The 24426-nt window shown below is 40.4% G+C and overlaps 2 protein-coding genes across 2 annotated transcripts in view; one reads left to right on the forward strand and one right to left on the reverse strand.

Annotated features, from left to right (window-relative positions):
* Positions 1-24426, forward strand: part of LOC145440652 (kelch-like protein 8) — a 328197-nt gene that overhangs the window by 166733 nt on the left and 137038 nt on the right. The window lies entirely within an intron of this gene.
* LOC145440633 (contactin-3-like) overlaps positions 4042-24426 on the reverse strand; it is a 34904-nt gene continuing 14519 nt past the window's right edge. The window contains exons 10-24 of the mRNA XM_080318323.1: positions 23694-23817; positions 23013-23157; positions 22826-22953; positions 21573-21754; positions 20737-20833; positions 19233-19391; positions 13625-13768; positions 13498-13568; positions 13034-13225; positions 12523-12631; positions 12354-12463; positions 10884-11022; positions 5924-6096; positions 5094-5268; positions 4042-4363 (exon numbers count right to left, since the gene is read on the reverse strand). Of these exons, the coding sequence (XP_080174449.1) occupies positions 4251-4363; positions 5094-5268; positions 5924-6096; positions 10884-11022; positions 12354-12463; positions 12523-12631; positions 13034-13225; positions 13498-13568; positions 13625-13768; positions 19233-19391; positions 20737-20833; positions 21573-21754; positions 22826-22953; positions 23013-23157; positions 23694-23817 (2061 nt within the window). The 3' untranslated portion in view covers positions 4042-4250. The remainder of the gene's footprint in view (positions 4364-5093; positions 5269-5923; positions 6097-10883; positions 11023-12353; positions 12464-12522; positions 12632-13033; positions 13226-13497; positions 13569-13624; positions 13769-19232; positions 19392-20736; positions 20834-21572; positions 21755-22825; positions 22954-23012; positions 23158-23693; positions 23818-24426) is intronic.

A 24426-nucleotide genomic window follows, 5' to 3' on the forward strand; every position in this document is an offset into this window, starting at 1 on the left:
GTATGTAACCACCTCCGACTAACTGTCGAAAGTATGCGACCACCCTCCCCTCGACCAAATATACCTACTTAGTTAGTTCTGCCACTTGAAGTAGTTTTCACGTGTCTTGGAAATTACTACTTATGCTGTTGTAATTGAGTAGAAAATATAGAAAGTTACTTGCGATACTTGAGTAGCAACGCCAATGACTTCTAACAACCTCTAGTTCAGTGGTTCTCAACCGGGGGTCGGGGTCTGCGAAACCTCTAAATTTACAAAATAGTTGATAACCTAATTTACACTTTTTAACTAGGAAAATCACGTGACGGTTTTGCTTCATTACAGCAGAACTCACATCAACAGGATGGCCTTCTGAGATGAAATATCCTGCTGTGTGGACTCATTTTAGTTGCTAAATTGCCAATAGCCCACTGATACAAATATTTGGCTGTATAGAGGTGTTTTGTTGGACATTGCGTAAAAAATAAATGGTTGGATTAGTAATATCAATCACGCAGACTTCGAAATGTTCGCAAAAATTCGTTTTCTCCTGTGATATAGGCCTATAACCATTTTCCCTAATAACTTCAAGATGAGCTGCTAGATATAAATTAACAGGCTTGAAGATATATGTTCAATAAAAAAAAAATTGTTTGTCAATTTTGGCGTCATCATTGTTGCGACCATACCCAAATGTGTCAACGGAAGCTTTATGCCTTATTATTACATTCGCCACCCCCTTTCTTTGTCTAAATGGATTTTCAGCACTCGTTGATATGAAATCGAAGGCGCAAATTTTAAATACACGAACACGTATTTCAAAAAATGCAGTAGCATAATTAGCTTTGAAATAATAAAAGTCAACTTAATTTCTACATAAATAGAATGCTGTTATTTTCAAGAAAAGTAATTTTGTTGCTGTTTATCACTAGCCGACAGTTGTCATTTGCACAAGGCAGATGACGACTGTACAATAATTGAGCTAAATTTGAACTAAAAGTTCGGGGGAGGGCGGTCCGCGGCATTGCTCCCTCTAAGCTGCGCACGTGCGCAAATGCGCAGGGCAGACATGGTCTCAGCGCACAGAAAATCCAAGTTGCGCACAAAAAATCCGAAGTGATGACCTTTGTTTTAGTCGCTATGCACTGTTGTCCAAGGATCTGCGCAGTGAGTTGGTGAGTGTGCGCAGACTCGTCAAAAATTAGTGGGAATATTGGTCCGCGGGGGTCCATGAGGGTGCAAAAGGGGTCTGCGAATACAAAAAGGTTGAGAACCACTGCTCAAGTTCATAGTAAAATATTACGGCAAAAATGTTAAGCTTTTTGTAAATAGAACTAGCGTTTAATATTGCAAAACACAAACAAAAAGTCTCGACACCCATTTAAAAACATCTCTGCCTCTGTTTCAGTATGGTATTTGATGTGATTTTGTTAATTTGTTGGCCATTGTAATTTTATGGATCGAAAAGAGCTTCTGATTGAACGATAAGAGAGAATCACTGTATTTAAGTTTACCGAAAACTCACTCATTCTGTATTACAACAACCCAGGTTTCGTGATAGATGATTTCAATAACAATATTTGATCTGTTGGTATTATATGCTAACCGTGATGTCACTAACGAAAGCTGAAATTTGATTAATTTATGAAAATGAGAAAATTTAATGCGGAGACGACAATCTGACGTGATGGAGACATTATCAGCACAGAATCGAATTCAGCAATCATAAATCAGCCTGAAATCAATCATTAAAATATTTGACGCAATTTTTTTTTCGAAATTTGTAAACCAGTGTTATCTCCGTTTCGGTCAACTTTTGCCCCCTTAACGTATGATAAATACCCCCTAATAAAGTTATGTTTCATTTTATTGCTGTTCGATTGTTAGTTTGCATTGCTGAGGGTCATATTCCAATTCATGGTGTTGTATTCTGTTACGAAGGTATCGTATTTTAGCTTATAATTGTATTTTAATATTAAGCAAAATAGTGTTTTACCCCCTGGCACGTTTTTGGTCATAACTTTTTTTCCCCAAGGTAAAAAAAATGACAAACCCATCATTGAAAAGCTGATAAAATTATCTTTCCAGCAGTATATAATACGTCTTAATAAGAATTTTTTTTAGGTTGACCGAAAATTCTACAGGACTAGAACGATGACTACTTTCATCACTTCAAATTTCTACAGATGACAAATTTCCTGACACAAATTATTACCATATTGCTCCCCCAGAGAACCCATTTTAATACGAGTTAAATCAGGGGTGGGCAACCTGCGGTCGTAGAAGGGAATTTGTGCGACAGTCGATACCTAATTAAATTAGTATGTGTTGGGGACCGTCGACATGCAAATTACAATTACGGATTCAGTCCCGAATTTTTGAAAGATTTGAAGTAATCCTGAAATTTACTTTGCGCTCCGCGCAATTCAATGCGACTTAATTTTAATATAGTGTCTCCCTTCTCAATCTGAGCGCGAATCGGAATCGTGTGTTCCTCACGAAATACATTTGTTTATGATACATTTTGCTGATTTCAATATGTTTCCTCTATACCAGTGGTTCTCAACCTTTTTTTAGACGCGCCCCCCTTTTTGATACTGAAAAATTTCGCGCCCCCCTTATCGTCATATCACAAAATCCAACTGGGATGCTAGCAACCCCAACAGATTGTTTGGTGGTATGGACGCTTATGAATGTTGATGAGAGAATAAAAATATATGAAATTGAGTCTATATAGAGAGAAACACGCATGCATTGTTGGTAAATCGCGCAGAGCGCGCAAAATTTTTTCAGGTGACCGCTTCTTCGCGCCCCCTTCAGATGTTTCACGCCCCCCAGGTTGAGAACCCCTGCTCTATACCGACAATTGACATCCTGATGCAGGTTCAAGAAATAATAGCATGCAACAAAGTGACTAATAACAATTAGGCGGCCCTCCCGAAGATGCATCATATTATTTATAACTTGCCCTAAATTTTCGAAAGAACTCCGTCCATCACCTCTACCAGTGAATCTGATCACACGGGCTGAGAAGGATGAATATGTGATAGTCATATGTGATACTGCTACTATTAATTACAGAATTCATTCGTGAATCTGAAAATTTTCGCGCTTCGCGCGATCATGTGCTATCCAAGCTAACTATTCATCACACTTCCACTCGTGATTTTGCTGCGTATAATAGGCCGTCACGAAAAGTTGAATAGTCCGGACTTCCCTGGAAAGGGATGAACACTGGACAGTTTAACATAAGTATTTTGCGTCCAGCAGTTAGTTCATTGCGGCTGTACCCTGGAATGCGGCCTGCTCCTGCCTACATCAGTAATCGAAATGCGGCCGTGATTAGTAAAACGGTTGCGTACCTCGGAGTTAAATGAACCGTCAATTTCGTGTATTGGGAATCAGATGGTGCGAAAAGCGTTGATTTGACTTCCGTTTGCGTGCACCCCTGATGCTTTTCAGCCAACTGGAGATTTTAATAGGAGTTTAAATGAACCTTCAATTTCCTGTATTGGGAATCAGTTGGTGCAACCCAGTGGGATTCGACCATTTTGTCACGTGATATCTCTTATCCAAACAGAACGCACGAAAATGTGGGGGTGGTTACAATACGAGAAAGGTTTTGGATGCGTGAGAGAATAGCTAAACGCGAAACTATAGAGATTGTACTCTCAAGAGTGAAACTAACCACTCTCTTGCGCAACCAAAACCTCTCTCGTATTGTAACCACGTCAACATTTTCGTGCGTTCTGTTTGGACAAGAGACATGATGATGAAATGCTCGAATCCTATTAGACCGCACCAAGTGATTCCCAATAATACTACTTCCGAAAAACTAGCGGGCTGACTGCTATTGATTCAGTAGAAATCGTGTGCGTTTTGAATTGAATGTGGACACCCTGGATGACTGTCAGGAAGCGGGCGAGATACTTTTCCACACTGCTGGTCCGACATATTTCATAGATCGATGAATCACATAGGTACTGGATTTTGGTCAGCCCACGTCACGACAATTACCAATCCTTGAATGCAATCGATGATCAAACAACCACATGGACGATGTTCCTCGAAATTACATTTATTTTATCGTAAAACTCAAAACACTAGAAAAGTGTCGCTTCGGGACGCCATCGTATTGACGTTCCTACAGCAGCAGGTCATGTCAGCTCACCGCGAAATGAAAATTGGAAATTCGGAATCTATTTCATTCGGAGTACCATAAGCTGAGGATGACGTCACGTTGTGCGAAGCAAAATGCGAATATGATTTCACTACAAGTCCAATTTGACGAAAAGAATCCAAAGGAGAGAGACGAGAAGGACGATCAGCCCGTTGAACTTGACGGACGCAGCCCCGCAGCATTCCAATGAGCCAGGCGGTGCAACTGAATGAACGATTTTAGAAAAGTTAAGTAGGGTTGTTCAAAAATAACTTTTTTCGGATTCCAGGGCTTCACTGATTAAATTGTTAGGTTACCTAAAAACCGCTGCACACCAAATTTAACTCGACGAATCCAATGGTAGATGCGAACTTACAGGCAAAAAAATTTGAATTCCAATGGTTAGAAAGTAAACTAATAGATTTTGAAAATTTTGAATTTATTATAAAAAAATATATATTTTTTTACAAATTTCACTGGCTAACTCATGACATGGTTAAATTGTCTAGAAAAATGATCAAAAAAACAAATTTGACTTAATTCCAGCTCATAGAATTGAAGCGATCCAACTTTTTCAATATTAATTCTTGGATTACCCACAGTAAAGACAATTTTTTCAAATCCACGATTTTGAACATTACTAATTTCGCTTTTGCAAGTTGTAATCGAACCAAATTTGCTGTGCATCGTTTTATTAGGCTTTACTTGATAATCCCATGGGGAAGACCGCAAAATTGAAAGAACTCATTTTTATAGTAAATTCAATATTTTTCAACTCTTATAGCTTCACTTGGTGTGCAACTTCTTATAGACAACCTGACAATTGTAGTTGATAGCCGCGAAAATCTGAAAAAATAAATGTCTTTTTAACAACCTTATGGACCAGCCTGAGCGATGCTACGTCATCGTGAGACTTGCAACGAAGAGTGAAGAGTCGTTTTGATGTTAAAATTACCTGATTTGGTTGAAACATATTTGATCGTCGACGTGGGGCCATCACCGCCCTTGTTGTAGCCCCGAACCCATACGTTGAAATTTCCGTCTCGCGGTAGAGTGAAAGAGTAGCGAGTGTTCATTGTCACGAACGTGATAGCGGTGTCGGAAGACAGACCGTCTCGCCAGTATTGAACCTGAGGGTGGAGATTGCTATGAATCAGGCAGTCAGTTATTTTAATGAAATTTTCATCAGATCAAAACACTACAACATTGGCACATAATGAAAGGATAGCAACAGCGTTGCAATGACTTAAAAATGGAAAATGACTCGACTCGAGTCAATTTGTGTGTTGAATCGACTTTTTCTCGGGTCATTGCGCATTTTATGACACATTTTATGACTTATTCAAGTCTCGTACGACCGATAATTGAAAAAAAGACCCGGAAGCCGTCTTTTATCCGTTCAGCGTGAGAAAAATGAGTATTATGAATCCGAGGCCTTTGATATCACCCAAGAGTTTTACAGAAGTGATTTGAACCTAGCTTGAAATCGATACTGAACAGTTAACAATATGACTTGGACTCAAATTCGACTCTCAACACTATGACTCGTATTCGATCTGTTGCTCCCTGACTTGAACTCGGACTTGAGTCGGTGGTGTAATGAAAATGACTCGACTTGACTCGGGTCAAAACTATAAAGGTAGAATTGACTTGGGACTCGGAACTTTGTGACTTGGTTACAACCATGGATAGGAGGGTGTCCAAACGACTTGATGGTGAACGACTTTTGGTGTTTATTACTAATGAAAATATTATTAAACGTGGTAACAACGAATTGTCATTCACCTTGTAGCCTTGCAGCATCTCCTCCTCGACATTTTCCGTTCCGTCGTTCACGATGGGCGACCAGGAACCCCTGATTTCGTGGTCTACGATGGACAGCTGAAATCCGGTCGGGGCTTTGCTGGGAGGTTTCTTGGTCGTCGTGAATTTAAGAGAGTTACTCCAAGGACCTTGACCTGCAACCAGAGTTGGACAGCTATAAAATGTTCAGTGTTTCCAAATTGATTGAACCTTTTCGTCATCAAATTAGAATTATACGAATTGAGTCTGCAAAAACTTTGAAATTAAACTAAATTCAAAATCAGAATTACAAAAAAATCTGGTTCAGTTGATAGCCAATCAGATTTCATACTCGTAAGCATCAAAATGACAAATGCCTGTACAGCAAACTTGGTTTGTCTCCGACTATACAATTCTCCCGTAGCGTTTTCAGGAAAATCAGAAATCAGATTAGAATTGGAATGAGAGCATAAAACATAAAGTAGAATTGAGATTTGAGCACGAAAAATTTCATCAATTACAATGTCAGAATTGGAAATTTGAGATTCAATTCAATTCCGAAATATAGGAAAATACAACATCTTAAATCAGGGCTCCTTTACATAAGCGTCACAATGGCAAATATCTGTACACCGAGCTTGTCTCGTTGCGACCTATGTAGTTCTCTCGAAGCATTTTTAGGAAACCATAAATTAGATTAGAATTAGAATTAGAGCATTGAAATATTACACAAATTATATTATAATTTAATTGTCGGCATTTCACTCTAAGTAGTGTGTTTAAACAACTATAATTATTAGGGATGGTGTGAACCTCTGAAAGGTTCAGGTTCGTGTGAACGCGAACCTTTTTGAAAGGTTCTGTGTGAACGCGAACGTGAGCCTCATGACGTCACGTGACGTCATGTTGCTAATTCCGACTCTACATTTCAGTGAAGTGATAGCCTTGCTATACCTAGCGACGACTCGGGCCACAATGCTGAAGTACATATTGACATTTTAAACGTATACAGATGTATCAACTGGGGCAATCAATTGATATAATCATTCCAGAAAATCAATATCTTCCGTCGCTTTGCCAACAATTTCGACGAGGACTTGCAAGGGAATATAAGCTTACGCCCTAACGGTCTAGGCCAGACCGGACAATGTATTCGGTGTCCGAGTATTGCTATACGTTGATATTGAGCAGAGTGTAAAATGGGTTTCTATACTTGCTACCGATATTATAGCATTAACAAGTTATACAGCAGTAGCCAATACACGAATCGCACGGATTTGGTTTTTATGATATAATATTCATATGAAATCAAGATTGACCCCGAACGCCTGCTAGATTTTTTACATCAGACGTCGATATCAATTTCATTGATTGGTTGAATAAGCATCATGCGGTGACTTATGACTACCTCGGTACCTACATGTAGTGTATTTCGCTCTTGATGTTGTGTGATTGCGACTCAAGCTCACAGCCGAGAGTCACTAAATATTCACAAACGAAAAGCTGGATATTTCGAGCAAACTTTTGTCACAAAGCAAGTAAAACTTTTGAGATTGTCAAGGTGCATGCTCGTTTAGTGTTGATTTTTATGCTGCCAGCGCCATGTACGTAGTGGTGCGCAGTTGAAATGCAATAAATTTCAACCAAAGATGTTATAATGATGTGAAAATTGTAATATAAGAAAAAGGTTCACAGTGCAGAACCTATCAAGGTTCGTTTGTGAACGTGAACCTCTAAATTTCTGAGGTTCACACACAGAACGCGAACGTGAACCTCGCGTTCACACCATCCCTAATAATTATATTGTTGTCCAATAGGGTTGTCCAAAATTTGGAAAATCTCAAAAATGATAGGTATCAATGTCTCATTCTATAGATTATTGATAAAAAACAACAATGAGCCTGGAATAAGCTCACAGGAACGTCGTTAAGATTTGTCGCAAAGCGTTTGAAAGTAGCTACCAACGAGTGGGCGTGCTAGCGACCATAGAACGGAATCAAGACTAGTAATCACGAAATCACGGCTCTCGATTGGCTAATCGGCTATGCTTCAGTGATCACGAAGGCAGTGGCTTGCTGATCAGTTGTTAAAGGAGTCTACTAACGGCGGTGATTCTGTAAGCGCATTGTAGGTTGGTTGGCAGATAATGATTTAAGATTGATGCAAGACATGTTCAGTGACTAGATACATGATGATGAACAAACAGCGGCTACTTCACACAAACTTAAAGCATGACTGGCTTACTGTGAAGGAAACCGCCGTAGCCTCATGTCTGTTTTGACCGATGGATAGCACAGAACCTGCGGAGAAAGTATGCAAAGTCGCTTATGCAATCGGTGAACGAATTTCTTGTTTCAGAAGGGATTCATCATCATTGAATACAAATATAAAACTTAACAATGACACTATACCAGTGGTTCTCAACCGGGGGTCCGCGAAGCCTTTAAATTTGTAAAATGATTGACAACCTAATTTTTATTTATTTTCTATTTAGGAAAAGCATGAGCAAGTTTTGCTTCGTAATTGCTAAAACTTTAGGACTCACATCATTCATATGGTCGCCTGATATGAAATATCCGACTGTGCAAACTAATTTAAATTGTAAAATTGTCAATAGCCTGCTGGTGCAAACATAATGCTGTTTAGAGATGTTTTGTTGGGATTTGTGGAAAAATGGAATGTTTGAGATAGCAAAATCAAACAGGATGACTTCGAAATGTTTGCAAAACATTTTGGATTTGGAGTTGTCAGTCTCAGCAAATTAGTAAGCAGTCGTTTGAAATAGAAATTCCATAATTTTTTCCTCAATTTGTCCCAATGAAGGAATTTAAGCCTTGCCACGAAATCTATTTTCTTCAGTGATATAACCACTAAATAACTTCAATATGAGATGCTAGATAGAAATGACTAGTTAGAAAAACGAGAGAACCGTAGCGTTGGCACGGAGATAGCGAAACAAGGCCAGTAAATGCGCGATTTTCAAATGATACACAAATTCTTTCTGTTGGCATAGGCTAGGTTTACTCATAGTGATGATGGTGGACTCAAGAACAGACAAATGAAATAAATTGCAACCCTTAGCCAATATAGAGAACATATATCCTCATGATAATTAGCAGCACATGTATGATTTTCGAGTAAATGTTTGCCGATGGAAGAAATGACTAGGCTGGACATGATATGTTCATTGAAACATCACAACAACATCTGTCGTCAGAAGCGTTACGCGTTAATATTACATTGGCCACCAATATGGAAATGGATTTTCGGCACTCGCTCATATCAAATCGAAGACGCGGATTTTCAACACAATAAATACAGCTGGAAAATTCCCTTCGAAATAATAAGAGTCTACCCAATTTCTATATATACTATGCTCCAATTTCAAGAAAAGTCATTGTGTGCCTGTTTATCACTAGCCTGCAATTAATATTTACACAAGACAGATGACGGTTACACGATAATTGAGCTAATTATGAACTAACACTTCAGGGGGTCCGCGGCGTCCGTGACGGTCTTAAAGGGGTCCGCGAAGACAAAAAGGTTGAGAACCACTGCACTATACCATGTCTGATCTTATTAGGTTCCAGTCGTGGTATATTTGAAGTCTTGAATGCCCTAAGGATTGGCTGAATCAGCCGTATATGCTGGGGACTGTCAAAGTCGTCAATGATGCCGCACAAAGAGTTGAAAGGTATAAGCACAGACTATGCTATTATGCCCATTCAAAGACAGTTTAATTGTATAGCTTAACTTAGCCTTAGAGAATTGCAGGCGTGACAGAGGTGAAACGGCGTACGATTGTGCTCTTTTAGAACTAGATATACATCCAAGAAATACCTAGTTATGGTTGCAAATACGTCAGACTGGGCGTAGGTAAAGTATATTAGTCATCGCAAACTGGTACAGCACACCATACGTGAGATGGATGCCGCGCAAAATCTTATCTGCTCAGAAGATGTTATATTGGCCGACCAGATAGCTTATATAATGGAACCGTCAGCTTATATAATGGAACCACAAAGAAATGTAACTATCGCACTGCTTCAATGCATTTCAAGCTCGTTTTACATTCCAGCATTTGTAGTGTTACAGCCGGTAATGATTCAAGATTCCTTCAGGACATGCTAAGATGTACTGTATTTCTGTTGGTCATACCAGCATAGTCTGTGCTTACCTCTACACCTCTTTCTACGGCATCATTGACGACTTTGACAACACTTACGAGTGAATTCATTTTGCTGTAAGAGTTTAATAAGTCCCCAGCATAAAACTGATTCAGCCAATCCTTAGAGCATTCAAGACTTCAGTTATGCAGCACGACTGGAGCCTAATAAGATCAGACCAAGTAGTGTCATTGTTAAGCTTTATATTTGTATTCAATGATGATGCATCTCTTCTGAGACAAGAAATTCGTTCGCCTCTTGCATAAGCGCCTTTGCAATATTTCTCCGAAGGTTCTATGCTATCCATCGGTCAAAACAGACATGTAGGCTACGGCGGTTTCCTTCACAGTAAGCCAGTCATGCTTTAAGTTTGTGTGAAGTAGCTGTTGTTTGTTCATCATCATGTATCTAGTCACTTAACATGTCCTGAATCAATCTTAAATCATTATCTGCCAACCAACCTACAATGCGCTTACAGAATCACCGCCGTTAGTAGACTCCTTTAACAACTGATCAGCAAGCCACAACCGCCGTGATCACTGAAGCATAGCCGATTAGCCAATCGAGAGCCGTGATTTCGTGATTACTAGTCCTGTTGCCGTTCTATGGTCGCTAGCACGCCCACTCGTCGGTAGCTACTTTCAAACGCTTTGCGACAAATCTTAACGACTTTCCTGTGAGCTTATTCCAGGCTCATTGCGGTTTTTTATCAATAATCTATAGAATGAGACATTGATACCCATCATTCTTGAGATTTTCCAAATTTTGGACAACCCTATTGTCCAACTTCGCCTCACCCGCGCTGTTGTAGCCCGAGACTCGCGCGTTGTAAACTTGATTGGCCGCTAAATGTTCAATGTTCAATGTGGGCGACGGTCCTCTCGTTGTCAAGCTTTGTTCCACCATGTCAAAGCCAGCCGCTGTTGTGATTTCAACCTACACAGACAGATATATTCTTAGTGCGTGTGGTGCGACGATATCAGCACCCTATAGGCCAGGGTGTAATGACTCGAGTTATCCATCGACTCCTGTAAAGATTTTTTGGTGACTCGGCTTGACTCGAGTCATTTTCTTGCAATTTTGAAAATGAATTGACTCAGTTTGAATCCATGTGTGTATTGACTGGACTCGAGTCATTGCGCGTGAATTGGACCTAGTCATAGGACTCGAGACTAGGACTACCAAGACATACATTTCATTGTAATTTCAAAGAACAGTAAAGTTAGCACACTTTGGTATCTCGTCTATCAGCACTGGCAGTTGAAAATGCTACCATAAAAACTGTTAAAAATGTGAAAATTGGGTAAGCCTACCGTTACCGTATATTATGAATGCGAAGCATTCGATGTCACCAAGCAGAATTGTAAAAAGTGGGGTTCACCAGGGTTGTAACCAAGTCACAAAGGCTCCGAGTCACGAGTCAATCTCACTTCCACAGTTTTGACTCGACTCAAGTCGAGTCATTTTCAATTCAACACCGAGTCAAGTTCGAGTCCAACTCAGCAAGCCGAGGGTGGAGTTCCAGTCATGGTATTATGACTCGAGTCGGAGTTCAAGTTGTGTTGACTCATCAGTTTCCAGTTAAAGTCTTGCTAAAACCACTGTTTATAACTCTGTTTGGTGATATCGAATGGTTCACGTTTATAATATACTAATTTTAGCAGTGTCGGGTCGCATTTTCAGGTACCAGTACTAATAGCCGAAATCTCAATAGTGTGGTTACTTTACTATTCTTCGAAATTACAATGAAATGTTGGTCTTGGCCGTCTGAGTCTCGAGTCATATGACTTGCTTCAAGTCATGCGCAATGACTCGAGTGCAAGTCGAGTCAATACCCAGATTGACTCGAGTCGAGTCATTTCCTTATTTTGAGAAAATGACTCGAGTCAAGTCGAGTCATGAGAAAATTGTGACTCGAGTCGGACTCAATTCGAGTCATGATTCGAGTCATTACAACCCTGGGTTTCTCATGAATTCAACTACAAACTAAACAGTGAGCACAATGACTTGGACTCTGACTCAAGTCAGAACTATAAAATGAGACTCAATTGTGACTTGGATCAGCAATCCTAATAAGTCATATTTGTCTGGTGTGTTCTCTCTTGTAGTCTCAGTCTCTCTCTCTCCCTCCCTCCCCCTCTCTCTCTCTCTCCCTCCCTGTCTCTCTCTCTCTCTCTCTCTCTTTCTGGAAATGAGGGCAATGTCCGAAATTTTACCACATAAAGATTACCACATAATGCATTAATATTTCATTCATCTTTTCTCACATGATATCCATCAATGCGTCCCGTTTCCGAAACGAGTACGTCCCACTTCAAAACGGCTTCGTACGCCTTCGCTGATACCAGCCAGGGTATCGCGGGAGCGCTGTTTGGCGCTGGAAACAAAACGATCCTTCATCAAATGTCAGCGAGACACAATGAGAATGAAATTCACCTATTTCGAAAGTGCGAACATTTCTGACGGGGCTCCACGGCCCGTCCCCTGCGTCGTTTCTTGCCCGGACCTTCACGACGTAGAGCGCGAACACCTCGTCCATCCCGACCTGCTCAGATAATTATTGTCATTTGGACAGATTGGCAGCAAAAGTAGCTGTCAAGAGGGTCAACCATAGTGTTATACAGTGGTGTACAGTACATCAAATATGAGGTCACATGAATGCAATTTGGAATAATCGAGCGAAACATCATCATCGTCATTGGTTTATTAGCAATTTTATCAGTTCAATACACCACAAAAAATGCGATACAATGAAAAGACAGGAAGATGTCGAAGCGACTTGGAGTAGTCTATGTAATCAGACACCCACCTTGGCCTAGGCGATGTAAAGGCATGCACACTGAATGAAAGTACAGAGAGCTGGGCTCAAATTTACTGTTCTTAAATTATACACAAACTTCTGTTGGCACAAAACTTTCAAGAAAATTCGATATTGAAAAAATCTCACAGTTAACGTTTTTTCCCCGGATCTGCCTCCGTAAACGACTGTTTCCTCCCAATCTTCTACAACCTTAGACTCCGGCATGCTGTTGTTGTTGAGCGTGACCGGAAACGTGATATGAATGTTGTCGCTGTTCGCCTTTTGAATGGCTACGACGTAATCGACGTCGTCCGAGCCGTAATACTCTTCGTGAAGGGGCTGCCGATCAAGAGCGGAAGTTTCAGCCAATGTTGTAAGGACTCGAATTTTTAGTTGACTCGAGGTATTTCCTTAAAAATCGAAAATGACTTGACTCGAGTCACTTTGCGTAATGACTCGACTATTTTAATAAGGCGAGTCGAACCCGAATAACTCGAGTCAAAACCATAAGAGAGTGAATGACTAGTGACTTAGCTACAGCTCTAGTCACTTGTTACGCATCTATTCGTAGGTTAGTTATACCCAAACACCATCGTCAGCTGCAGCCTCACCTCCCATGAAACCACCAGCTGTCCGACTTTTCCCCCACCACCCCCGACACGATGCGGCGCTTTTGCTGGAGCTGTAAACGCATGCCGGTTATCATTTGAAGCCGCTGAGGTTCGACTGACAACCAACCTGCTTTCAAAGTGCTGACTGCGGCCGACGATTCGCTGGGGTCGCTTTTTCCTTGCTCGTTGACTGCGTAGATCCGGTAGATGTAATCGTTGTGAGGCAGCAGGTTTACAACAACGCGTCTGGTGTGGTTTGAAATTGCTGGTTCTGAGTTACGAAGAGAGAGATACTTTTATTTTCCGTATCTAACCGAAATGTATAGCAGAGAGAGAGAATGAAACAGAGAGGATATTTATTTGCTCGATATAGCATAATCATCAAAGCCGAGCCATCTGGGCCAGGAGTCAAACACAGAAATCGTTACCCTCAAAACTCTAGATTCACAAATAAAAAATAAAAACAGATAATAATGATGCAGATAAAGAAGTACGCAAACACAGTATTCGGCAGGCGCATTAGCCAGAGGGGTCCAGACCCCGCCATTTGAAGCACGAAACCCCGTGCTTTTGAAATGACCGTTCTGACTCTAATATTCGGTTGCAATTCAATAAGTCGTAATATCAGTGTTGTGCGCGGCCAATTAGTGAGAGGCGTGTTGCCAATTAGCGAGATTGTCTGTGCAGTGTGCTCATTGCACTGCACTACGTAAAGCGACGCGATCTCCCGCTGAGGTGATTAAGAAATGAGGTCATTGATTGCCGCGCGCTCGGCAATCGTCACCTGATTTATCACGTCTCCAACAAGCTTAGTTCCGCAGGCTTGAAGAATCGCATCTGTAATAGGCCCGATGCGTACAATACCATCGATGGCCTACACAATCGCATCTGCTTTGCCTGGTGCGTACGATATCGTCGGTTGGCCTACCTAGGGTTGCCATACGTCCGGAATTTCCCGGACATGTCCTGAATTTCACTGTAAAAACTGCGTCCGGGAGGAATTTCTAAAATATGCCAAATGTCCGGAATTTTGAATGCTTGAAGTAAGCTAATAATGTTTTCGTAAATCAACATGAACAAGATTATTTTTGGGCAGATTTATGATACATGAAATTTTTCTTTGCGCTGCGCGCAATTTAGTATAATGTATGTTGGTTTCAACATGGGGACTACCACCCTCGCATAAACGGCGATCAAACATCAGTATAAATAACACTCATTTACAAAAAGAAGTCTGATTGTAATCGCAATTACAAGATAACGGTAGCCTATATTCATATAGAATCGGTTTAGGGCAGACTGCTTGGATGATTTATTCAATGATGGTGGTTCTAAAGCTGTGGGTAGTTTGCCTTTATTCTGGGGTTCGCGAAGACATTGAACGTAATTAGCTTCCAAAATAGGCCGTGAGTAAGTCTGGGCAAATGCGCCGACCTTTAATTAATAATCAGCTCATCAAATTTTGAGCTGGGCCACGGCACATTTTCAAATTGGAAATGGAGTCGTGACGATAAAAGGTTGGAAACCACCGGATGTGCGGTGTTTATATAGCTCAGTGGTGCAGTGCGCACCGGCATTAGGCTGATAAGTAATCTTATCGGCGTGACATGAACGTGACTTCCAGTGTACAATTACGGTCCTTGCATTTTCGAAGTCATCATCCTACACCAGATCTACCGCTAATTCTGATCATGTGGGCGGAGAGAGGATCAAAATTATATAGTAATATATGGAAGAACCAATATTATTGACACAATTCTTTCAAATGATTTACTGACCAGATGCATAGTAAGTAAGCACCCAGCAGTTGCATCGAATACCCTACGGGCGGGCCCGAGATCAGTATTTATTTGGGCGGGAAATGTGGCTTCGGCCCTGGGTACAACTTACAATACACAACCACATACTCCTGAGCCGGATCGTGACCAGTGTGACCACCTCTAGTCGATAGACAAAGAGCTGCTGGTGTGACGTCATATTGATCGACAATGCGCTAACACCTCCTTTTGAAATTCGCTAGTAGGCGCTGAGGAGCGTCCGGAATTTGTGAAACTAAAATATGGCAACCCTAGCCTACACAATCGCATCTGCTATGGGCCTAATACGAAAGATATACCATCGCTAGCCTAGCTATCGCGTCTCAGGCCTAGCATGGTTTGGATCCTATCTCTCGATGGCTTGGAGACAATGCCGCTAAGTGTATGCTGATTAGCGATTGTGATTAAAAAGTGACATCGCGAAACTGAATAACATCGAATGTCCACAAAGATGTGCGTGCGTACCCTACATTACATACGTAATTGATTTCCGCTTATACTTAATCATAACCATCAGAAGATGTGTGTCAAAGCTTGAGTTATTAAAGAGGACATGTTAGAAGCACCTGACACATATTCCATAAAAACTCGGACATGTTGACTTACGCAAATCGTCGCCGAGGCAACGTAAGACGCGTTGATAAATGCGCGTATTTAATTGTTTGCGACAGATCAGGGACTCGCTAATTGACAGCACTTCCGCACTTGCTGACAAGCCTATCAATGTTATCATACGCGTATAATCGTCAACACGAGGAGATCGTATAATAGGGCGAATTGTAAATGGCGATTATATAGGGGTCTTCAAAAATGACTTTTTTTTCCCAAATCGTACTGGCTACTTGCTAAAATTGTTAGGTTACCTAATTTAGGCCTACACGCCAAATTTGGTTCAATTCCAACTAGTAGCCGCATTGCTACAGGAGAAGAAAGTTTCTATGTAATAAATAACAAAAAATTGAAATTTTCCTGTTCACCCCATGAAAGTGTTAGGTTGCCTATAGAAACGATGTTCACCAAATTTGGTTCAATTCCAACCAGTGGAAGGGGAGTTATTGCAGTCGAAAAATTTGATTTTGAATAAAATAGTATTTACGGTGACCAATTCTTTAAATATTTATTATAGTAGTGCCCACCGTAAATTATTTTATTCAAATCCAAATTTTTCGACTGCAATAACTCCCCTTCCACTGGTTGGAATAGAACCAAATATCATGGGGTGAGCAGGAAATTTTCAAATTTTTTGTTATTTATTTTTATATAATAAATAGAAACTTTCTTCTCCTGTAGCAATGCGGCTACTGGTTGGAATTAGGGTTAGTTCAGATATCAATAATTTTCACTATCCGGATAACGGATATATCCGTATATTTGGAATTTAGCTAACCGGTTAACCGGATAGTGAATCCTAAGTGAGATAATCGATTTCACGAGGTCTGCATGAAAAATGGATCGCAAAATCATTACGCAGTGTAATTGCAGCTCTCTACTCCTTAACCGCATCAATAGTGGCATCCTGTAGCCGGGACCAGAGTTTTGTAACAAAGAGTCCAGACGTATTAAATGCTCTTTCTGCTTCCACAAAATGGGCTGAATTATAGTAAGCAAGGCTGAATATAGTAAGCAGCGATTCCTTTTTGCCCAATCTTCTGTTCAGGTGTCCAGTACTGGAAGGACGAGTAGCTGATACCGGAATTGAGGCCGACATGATAGCTCGCTCTAATTCATCCATGAGAAATATATCAGCGGAAATGAATTACGCTTGCACGCACGAACATGTTTCCGGAATGCGAACATTCGATGTCATTCAGTTTCGCAATGTCACTCATTAATCACAATCGCTGATCATAATAATCTCAGCGGCATATTGTCTCCAAGCCACCAAGAGGTAGGAGCCAACGCTTGCCAGGCCCGAGACTATGGTTACGTCAGCGATGATATCGTTCGTACCATGCCTATTGCAGATGCGATTGTGCAGGCCAGCGATAATATCGTGAGCACCAAGCCAATGCAGATGCGATTATATAGGCCAGTGATGGTACAATGTTCACAGAGCCTATTGCAGATGTGATTCTGCCAGCGGAACTATAGGCTTGCTGAAGACTCGAAAAATCAGGCCAGCAAGATAGCCGAGTTCACGGCAATCAATGAGCTGATTTGGCGATCTTCTCAGCGGGAGATTGCGTCGCGTTACACAGTGCATTGACGGATCCCGCTAATTGGCGACACGGTTCTCGCTAATTGGCCGTACGAAACACTGATAATACGACTTATTGAAGCTTCCTGAAAGTTTAAAACACATTATTAACGATATTATCTTATCCGGTTAACCGGCAGATTTATATCCGGATATCGGATAATAAAAAAACCTGCGGTTAACCGTTATCCGGATAATTCAACCCTAGTTGGAATTGAGACAAATTAGGTGTGTAGGCTTAAACTAGGTAACCTAGCAATTTTATCAAGTAGCCATAGTACGATTTGAGAAAAAAGGTCATTTTTTAAGACCCCTGTATAATCACCATTTACGCAGGTACTAACTCTAATGAATTGATGATTAGTAAATTCGAAAAAAAATCGAAAGCCCTCCCTCATATTCACCCCTTATTTTTCAGCTGGCTACGCACGCAGTATTCGGTATCGAATAGGAATGTCCGATAAGATCTTAAAACGATAAAAGTCACACTGAAGCGCTCATATTTTAAAATTAGAAGCAAGGTCTGGATTGTTAAAATGGTCTACCACTGTTAATAAAACGCCAAGACACGGACAGACAGTCACAGAATCACCATCGAAATACAGTATATGTCAGTGTTGAGATCAGGTCACTACCTTCGAGTCACGAGTCATCGCGAGTCAATGCATATTTTGACTCGAGTCAAGTCAAGTCAATAGATTTTCGAATGTGACTCGAGTCAAGTCGGGTGAAGCCAAGTCAAGTAACGAGTCAAGTCACAATTCAAGTCAAATTGAATTTTCGAAGTATGAGTGATGATGCAAAGTCATTACATTTTGCTGACTGGGTGAAAGACAGATTAATAATTTATCGTGAATCAAAGAACAAATATAAGTTGAATATACATGCAAAACGGCGTTGTATCTCTCGCACACACGTAGAGCAGCTGATAAAATACGTGAGTAACTGCTTATAGCTACCCTACATGCTACAGTCTGTTATTATCAGCCAAAATAGAGGATCGAATACGAAGCCTCGAAAAGTTGAAGCAAAATGATATGGTACAATCTACAAACCTATCTACACATCCGCGAGGATATAAACGAATAAACTATGATCGTTTGATTTAAATTACACAAGAGGGTTGTTACAGGTGAGCATGGCGTAATGTAAGCACTGAATACGTTGCTAACCTGCTGCCACTACTACTACGACGACGACGACTACGTAAGCTGTGATCGTTTCGTTTCGGTCAATTTATTTGTGATGTAACAAGGGATGATCAGTGAAACGTATATCAGTGAATGACTGGCTATTTTCAAATGTGACATCGGCGTACCGCGAACGATCCGTAAATTTTAGTACGAGTCACGAGTCAATCCATATTTCTGAAGCGTCGAGTTAAGTCAAGTCGATTCATTTTTGCAAAATGATTCGATTCAAGTCAAGTCATACGAAAAAGTTGACTCGAGTCATCCTAACACTGGTATACGTAGGGGCTACGCGGATTATCCAGTCAACTGCGCTAGTGGAGCGCGACAGTCATGCTACAATAAGTGGGAAACTGTTTCCCACGTCATCAATAAATTGAAACAAAGCAAATTGATTACTGGACGAACATTGGAAATAAAGTTGGAATATCAACTCTTAGTTAGGATACAATTTGGTTGGATAATACGTATATATTGTATTGGGCAGATCTTGGACGATGATGAAATAAAATTGATGTCTCAATGACTCACGTGTTTTCGCTATCGCCCATTCGGTGCTGTATGAATTTCTGAGTTCGACGATGTAAGAAGTGATTGGAGAGTAATTGTCGAAGCCGGCCTCCCAAGAAACTGTCTGAGAGTCACTCGCCGAGTTATCGGTGTTGATCTTCGTCGGAGGGTCCGGCGGTGCTGCGATAATATTAATATTGCCAATTCACAATCTACGACGTACGATCGAATCATATTCTCATTCTTTACTAGAACCAGACCTGTACGCACTACCAATCTAGCTAGTTGGCAGTCAACTAACTACTGATTTTTGAGTAGTTCTAGTTCTAGTCGCGGATTTTGAAAAGTATGTGCAGTTCCAGTTCTATTTCTAGTTGTGTATTTAAAAAAAATAGGTGCTGAACAACTAGAAAACACGTATCCACAATTATTGGCTTCAATCGTGATACCGGTGTTCTGTTGTGTGATGTTCTTGCAGCCATTATTGGCTCAGAGTCATCACTACCAGCAGTGGCTTGATCAAGTTCTGGGAGTCGAAACCCCTCCCATTTCAAGCTCGAAACCCAGTCTTTTTGAAACGCCAATTATATCTTCAATATTTCTTAGCTCATTTACAATTCAGTCAACATCTTATCAGTGCTGAGTTGCTTCGGATGAATCTAGCTATAGTTTGCTGCGGATTTTGTAAGGACGTTAGTTCTATTTTTAGCTCTAGTTGTGAGTTTTCAAAAGTGAGTAGTTCTAGCTTTAGTACTAGTTGGTAGTTTTGGAAATACAGCAATTTTTGCAAGTCTCGTTAGAATCCAAGAGATATTCGACATACCAAAAACACCCTGTATACTTCCCCGATTGTCCCAATATAGTACCGAATATCCCTATTAGGTACTAAGAACATCCTAAGTGAGTCCAAAACAGTATAAGTATATACGTATTTACTCCGGGGTGTTACTTTTAAACTGCTCCCATGCCCGTCAAATGAATTACCCTGGGATATCATAGCGGTTTAACATTTGAATGCCAAAGGATATCCCTAGTTGGATCGCTTTTTCCATACTCTCACAGGTTTCCTTCAGCAGGATATATGTTTCAGTATCTGAAGAGCTTCTTAGAGGTACAGAACTTCAATATACAATTAAATAGTATATTCATATTGAAATGAACCCGAATATTTTCGGCTGACACTCGTCAGGGGTAATCGTCAGCAACTAGTAGAGAATTGGAAAGAACATTGTATATCAACAATCGTATCACAAAATATGACGTCACCAGCATGAAATTTCGAATGAGAGAACGTTCATTTCAATATGAATATACTATTTAATTGTTTCAGTATCTTTAGACCAATTTTAATACATTGTCATCATTAGTTTGATTTATAGTGAGAATAAGGAGTATTTCCAGCTCGTGTCAACCAACAATGTAAATCGATTTGTGATGTTAACCCAACGGCTAAGCAATGTGAATATATAACAGAAGTAGTACACATAATGGAGTTCCGGCAATGGGACTTTGAACTGAGACTTACCTGTCACAAATACCTGGGCTGAAGCGCACGGACTGTTGACGGTTGTTTCTGCGCAGCAAGTGTACACTCCAGTGTGTTGACTGGCGATGTTCCTGATCTGTAAGCAGAAGCGGTCAGTAACAGAGTATTTCTATACTTCGTCTGGTACTTGAGTAGGTTTATGGATGCTCGCGTTACTTACTTCCACTTCTATGTAAGACTCTTTCGGAAAAACTACTTACTTTTTACGTTTCGGAGGAGAAAGTTTGCATCATTTTTATCAGTGATATTTTCATCTCAGCCGAGCCAAGTAGCCTCGGTGTCAGGATAACTAAATATATTTTCAACATTTCCACTATATGTTTGGTTATTTTAGTCATTTTAGCAAGTCGTGAACATCCGCTTTGTAAATTCGAAGACAGCCGCCTCGAAGTGCTGAAAGTATGCTATCCCTAGACCGATAAACCTTTAGAAACTACTCACTTTAAGCATTGTCAGACTCACCTATCCATATTTGTATTTGAAGTAGCTTAGATAAATCTTGGAAACCGCTACATACTTCTATTTGTAACTGAGTAGAAATTCATGGCATTAAATAGATATACTTATACGTGAGTGATAGAAAAGCTGAAAATACTTTGAGCAACTAGGTCTGTAAATATAATTTGCATTTACAACAGTGTAAAAGATCGATTTTGGCCATGTTGACTTTTATCCAGAAGGAATATAGCTGAAAATTCACTTCACCTTCAGATCTACAATTGAATAATATATTCGAATATTTTCGGCTGGCACTCGTCAGGGGGCATCGTCAGCAACAAGTACTGAATGGAAAAGAACATCGAGAATCGTATCACCTCCAGATCTCCACCATTCAAGAAATAGTGGTTGTCTAGAAAGCCACTGATGACATCTTGATCATGAGTCCACGCCCAGTTGAGATTAATAGAGGGATCTTTCGTCGCCGCGCATCGCAACGCAACGTTCTCGCCGGCTTGGGCTCGCTGGTTTTGCGGCTTCTCCGTCATCTCGGTGGCGTCTAAATCGGGAAGATGTTGAGAAGAGTCCGACCGCACTGTTCGAAAGGGCTGCTGACGAAACGTCAGGGTTGTAACCGAGTCACAAGGTTTCGAATCACAAGTCAAGTTTTACTTTTATAGTCGAGTCGAGTCATTTTCAATTCATCACCGAGTCAAGACCGAGTCCAAGTCAGGGAGGTGGGCCTAATTGTTGAGTTCGAGTCATAGTGCTGGGACTCGAGTCAGAATCCAAGTCATAGTATTCCCGGTCATTATTGAGTTTAAGTCGGGTTCAAATAACTTTTTTGAAGCTTTATGGTGACATTTAATACTCCGCGTTTTAAATAAACTTAACACATCTATTCTAACAGATGAAAGACACCTCTTTTCAAGTATCGGTACTGATAGATGAGACTTGAATTAAATCATGTGTCTTATTCTTGTTCGATTCCTACGCAACGACTCGAGTATTAGTCGAGCCGATACACAAAGTGACCCAAGTCGATGCAACGAAAAATTGCGACTCGAGTCGGAGTCGAGTCATTGCAACCCGGCGAAAATTGCACCCTATAACTTGGAAAAGTTTCTGGAATCTTGACGGTTGTATATAAACTTGACGGATTTCGTGTAAACAATTTTAAGAAATCGTTAGAAGTCAAAAGTTGAGGAAATCGCAAAGCATTCCTGGAATGAATTTATATAATAAATTTAATTTGTTCTTTTTATATCTGATTTTATAACTTTTGCTTTGTTTTTTGTAATTTTGCCTGCAATTACTAAGGAAATGTAAAACATCATCAAACTTGAACGTAACAATTCTTCTTTCGTTTTACTTTCGACAAAAATATGTCCTCTTTTTGTTGCTGCGAATATGGTGGGTGTGAGTCTAACTTTTGAGCTATCGGAGTGTCCGACGGCTACATTGTGCCCCCAGGGAGGAATCTGACGGTTCGAAATATGACTTGATATAAGATATAATAGATATCACGGATGTCACAGCAAGGAACTCGTGTTCCTGCCTCGACAATAATCCATATTATACTTATTGGTAGTTGTAGTGTGTCTGCTAATGGAATTTAACAAGTGCTCACCATGAACCATCAACCTTCCGCTGCTCTCATCACTGCCGAGCCTGTTCGATAACTTGCAAGTGTAAAGACCCGCATCCTCCTCCATCGTCGCGCTAATTCGCAGGCTCCCGTCTTCAAGGATCTCGAATCTGCTTCGAAATTCCGATATATTCGTGACCCAGCCCACCTAATCTAAGATTCCACCCACCTGCTATCGTTCACCGCCACCCCGTCTTTCTCCCAAACAATATTGGCTGCCGGTGCGGCGGTGTGATGGCACGCGATCATTGTCGGGTGGCTGAAAGCGGCCTGCGTAGTGGACAGGACCGGCGGGTCGATTGCGGGGGCGTATGCTGAATGCATATGCGGTTGAGTGAGAGTTAGATATCACTAGTTGTCTAATTATAGAGTAGTCTAATCAGGATCTAATTTGTGAAAGGCTTCCATATCCTCACATTCTTATTCTAGTCGAATTTCTGATTTTTTTTGAAAATGGACAAGACAACTGTACAGAGCGAAATAGATATTTGCTATCCTCGTGTTTTTTAGAACAAACTCTTATTTGATGTGAGCTGAGCTCGATTTTTGTTGTATTTCTTTAATTTCAAAATTAAATTTATTTTCCAAGATTTTGCAAATTCAGTAATTCTATTTCTAACTTGGAAAATATTGTGTAGCAATAATACTATAGTTCGAATCTCTAATTTAAAAAAAAAACTTTTTTTAATACTAATCTAATTTGGAAAAAATGTGTAGCTATGATTTTAATCGTTATCTAACTCGAGAAAAAACTGAGTAGCTATATTATAATAATTTCATTCTAATTTGAAAATGCTGAAAACATTCTAGTTGCTCAACCATATTCGGTAGAATTAGGGAGGAAACTCACAGCGAACTTCTAGGGCCGCGGCGGAAACGATGCTGCCGACCACGTTGGTTGCGACGCATTGATAAATTCCCGAGTCTGAGTCCGATAGAGTCGCAATGGAGAGTCGCGAATATCCGGCTCCGGACTGCAAGAAAAAGTGGAATTCGTGGGTAACGAACTCGAATATCAATTTTATGTATTCTGTGATGTAATATATAATAATATTTGTATAATATATTTACATAATCTATATATTATTGAGATGCATATTCTATTGTTTCGTGCCACTCAAATGGGTTTTGCCTCCTCGCACACATTAGTCGAGTATATTTATATTTGGGTTACCATATTTTCAGATCCAAAAAAGAGGACGCCTTTTTCAAATCACAAAACTTATCATATCGGACGAGAAAATGGTTAATTTGAATTTTCACGAGAAATACCATTGTGTTAATTAAAACCAGAGGTGGTCAGTAGGGTTGTCCAAAATTTGGAAAATCTTAAAAATACCCCGTGATTGTGTCTCATTCCATAGAGTATTGATAAAAAATAACAATGAGCCCAAAAGAAGCTCACGGGAACGCCGTTAAGATTTCGGCCAAAGCGTTTTAAAGTAGCTGCCCAAGAATGGGCGTGCCACCGACCATAGAACGGCGAGAAGACTAGTAATCAAATAACCACGGCTCCTGATTGGCTATGCTTCAATGATCACCACAGCAACAACTTGCTGATTATGTGCTCAAGGAGTCTGCTA

Source organism: Botryllus schlosseri, chromosome 6, assembly GCF_051294905.1.
Source record: "Botryllus schlosseri isolate E-star chromosome 6, Bs_hap1, whole genome shotgun sequence".
NCBI lineage: Eukaryota > Metazoa > Chordata > Ascidiacea > Stolidobranchia > Styelidae > Botryllus > Botryllus schlosseri.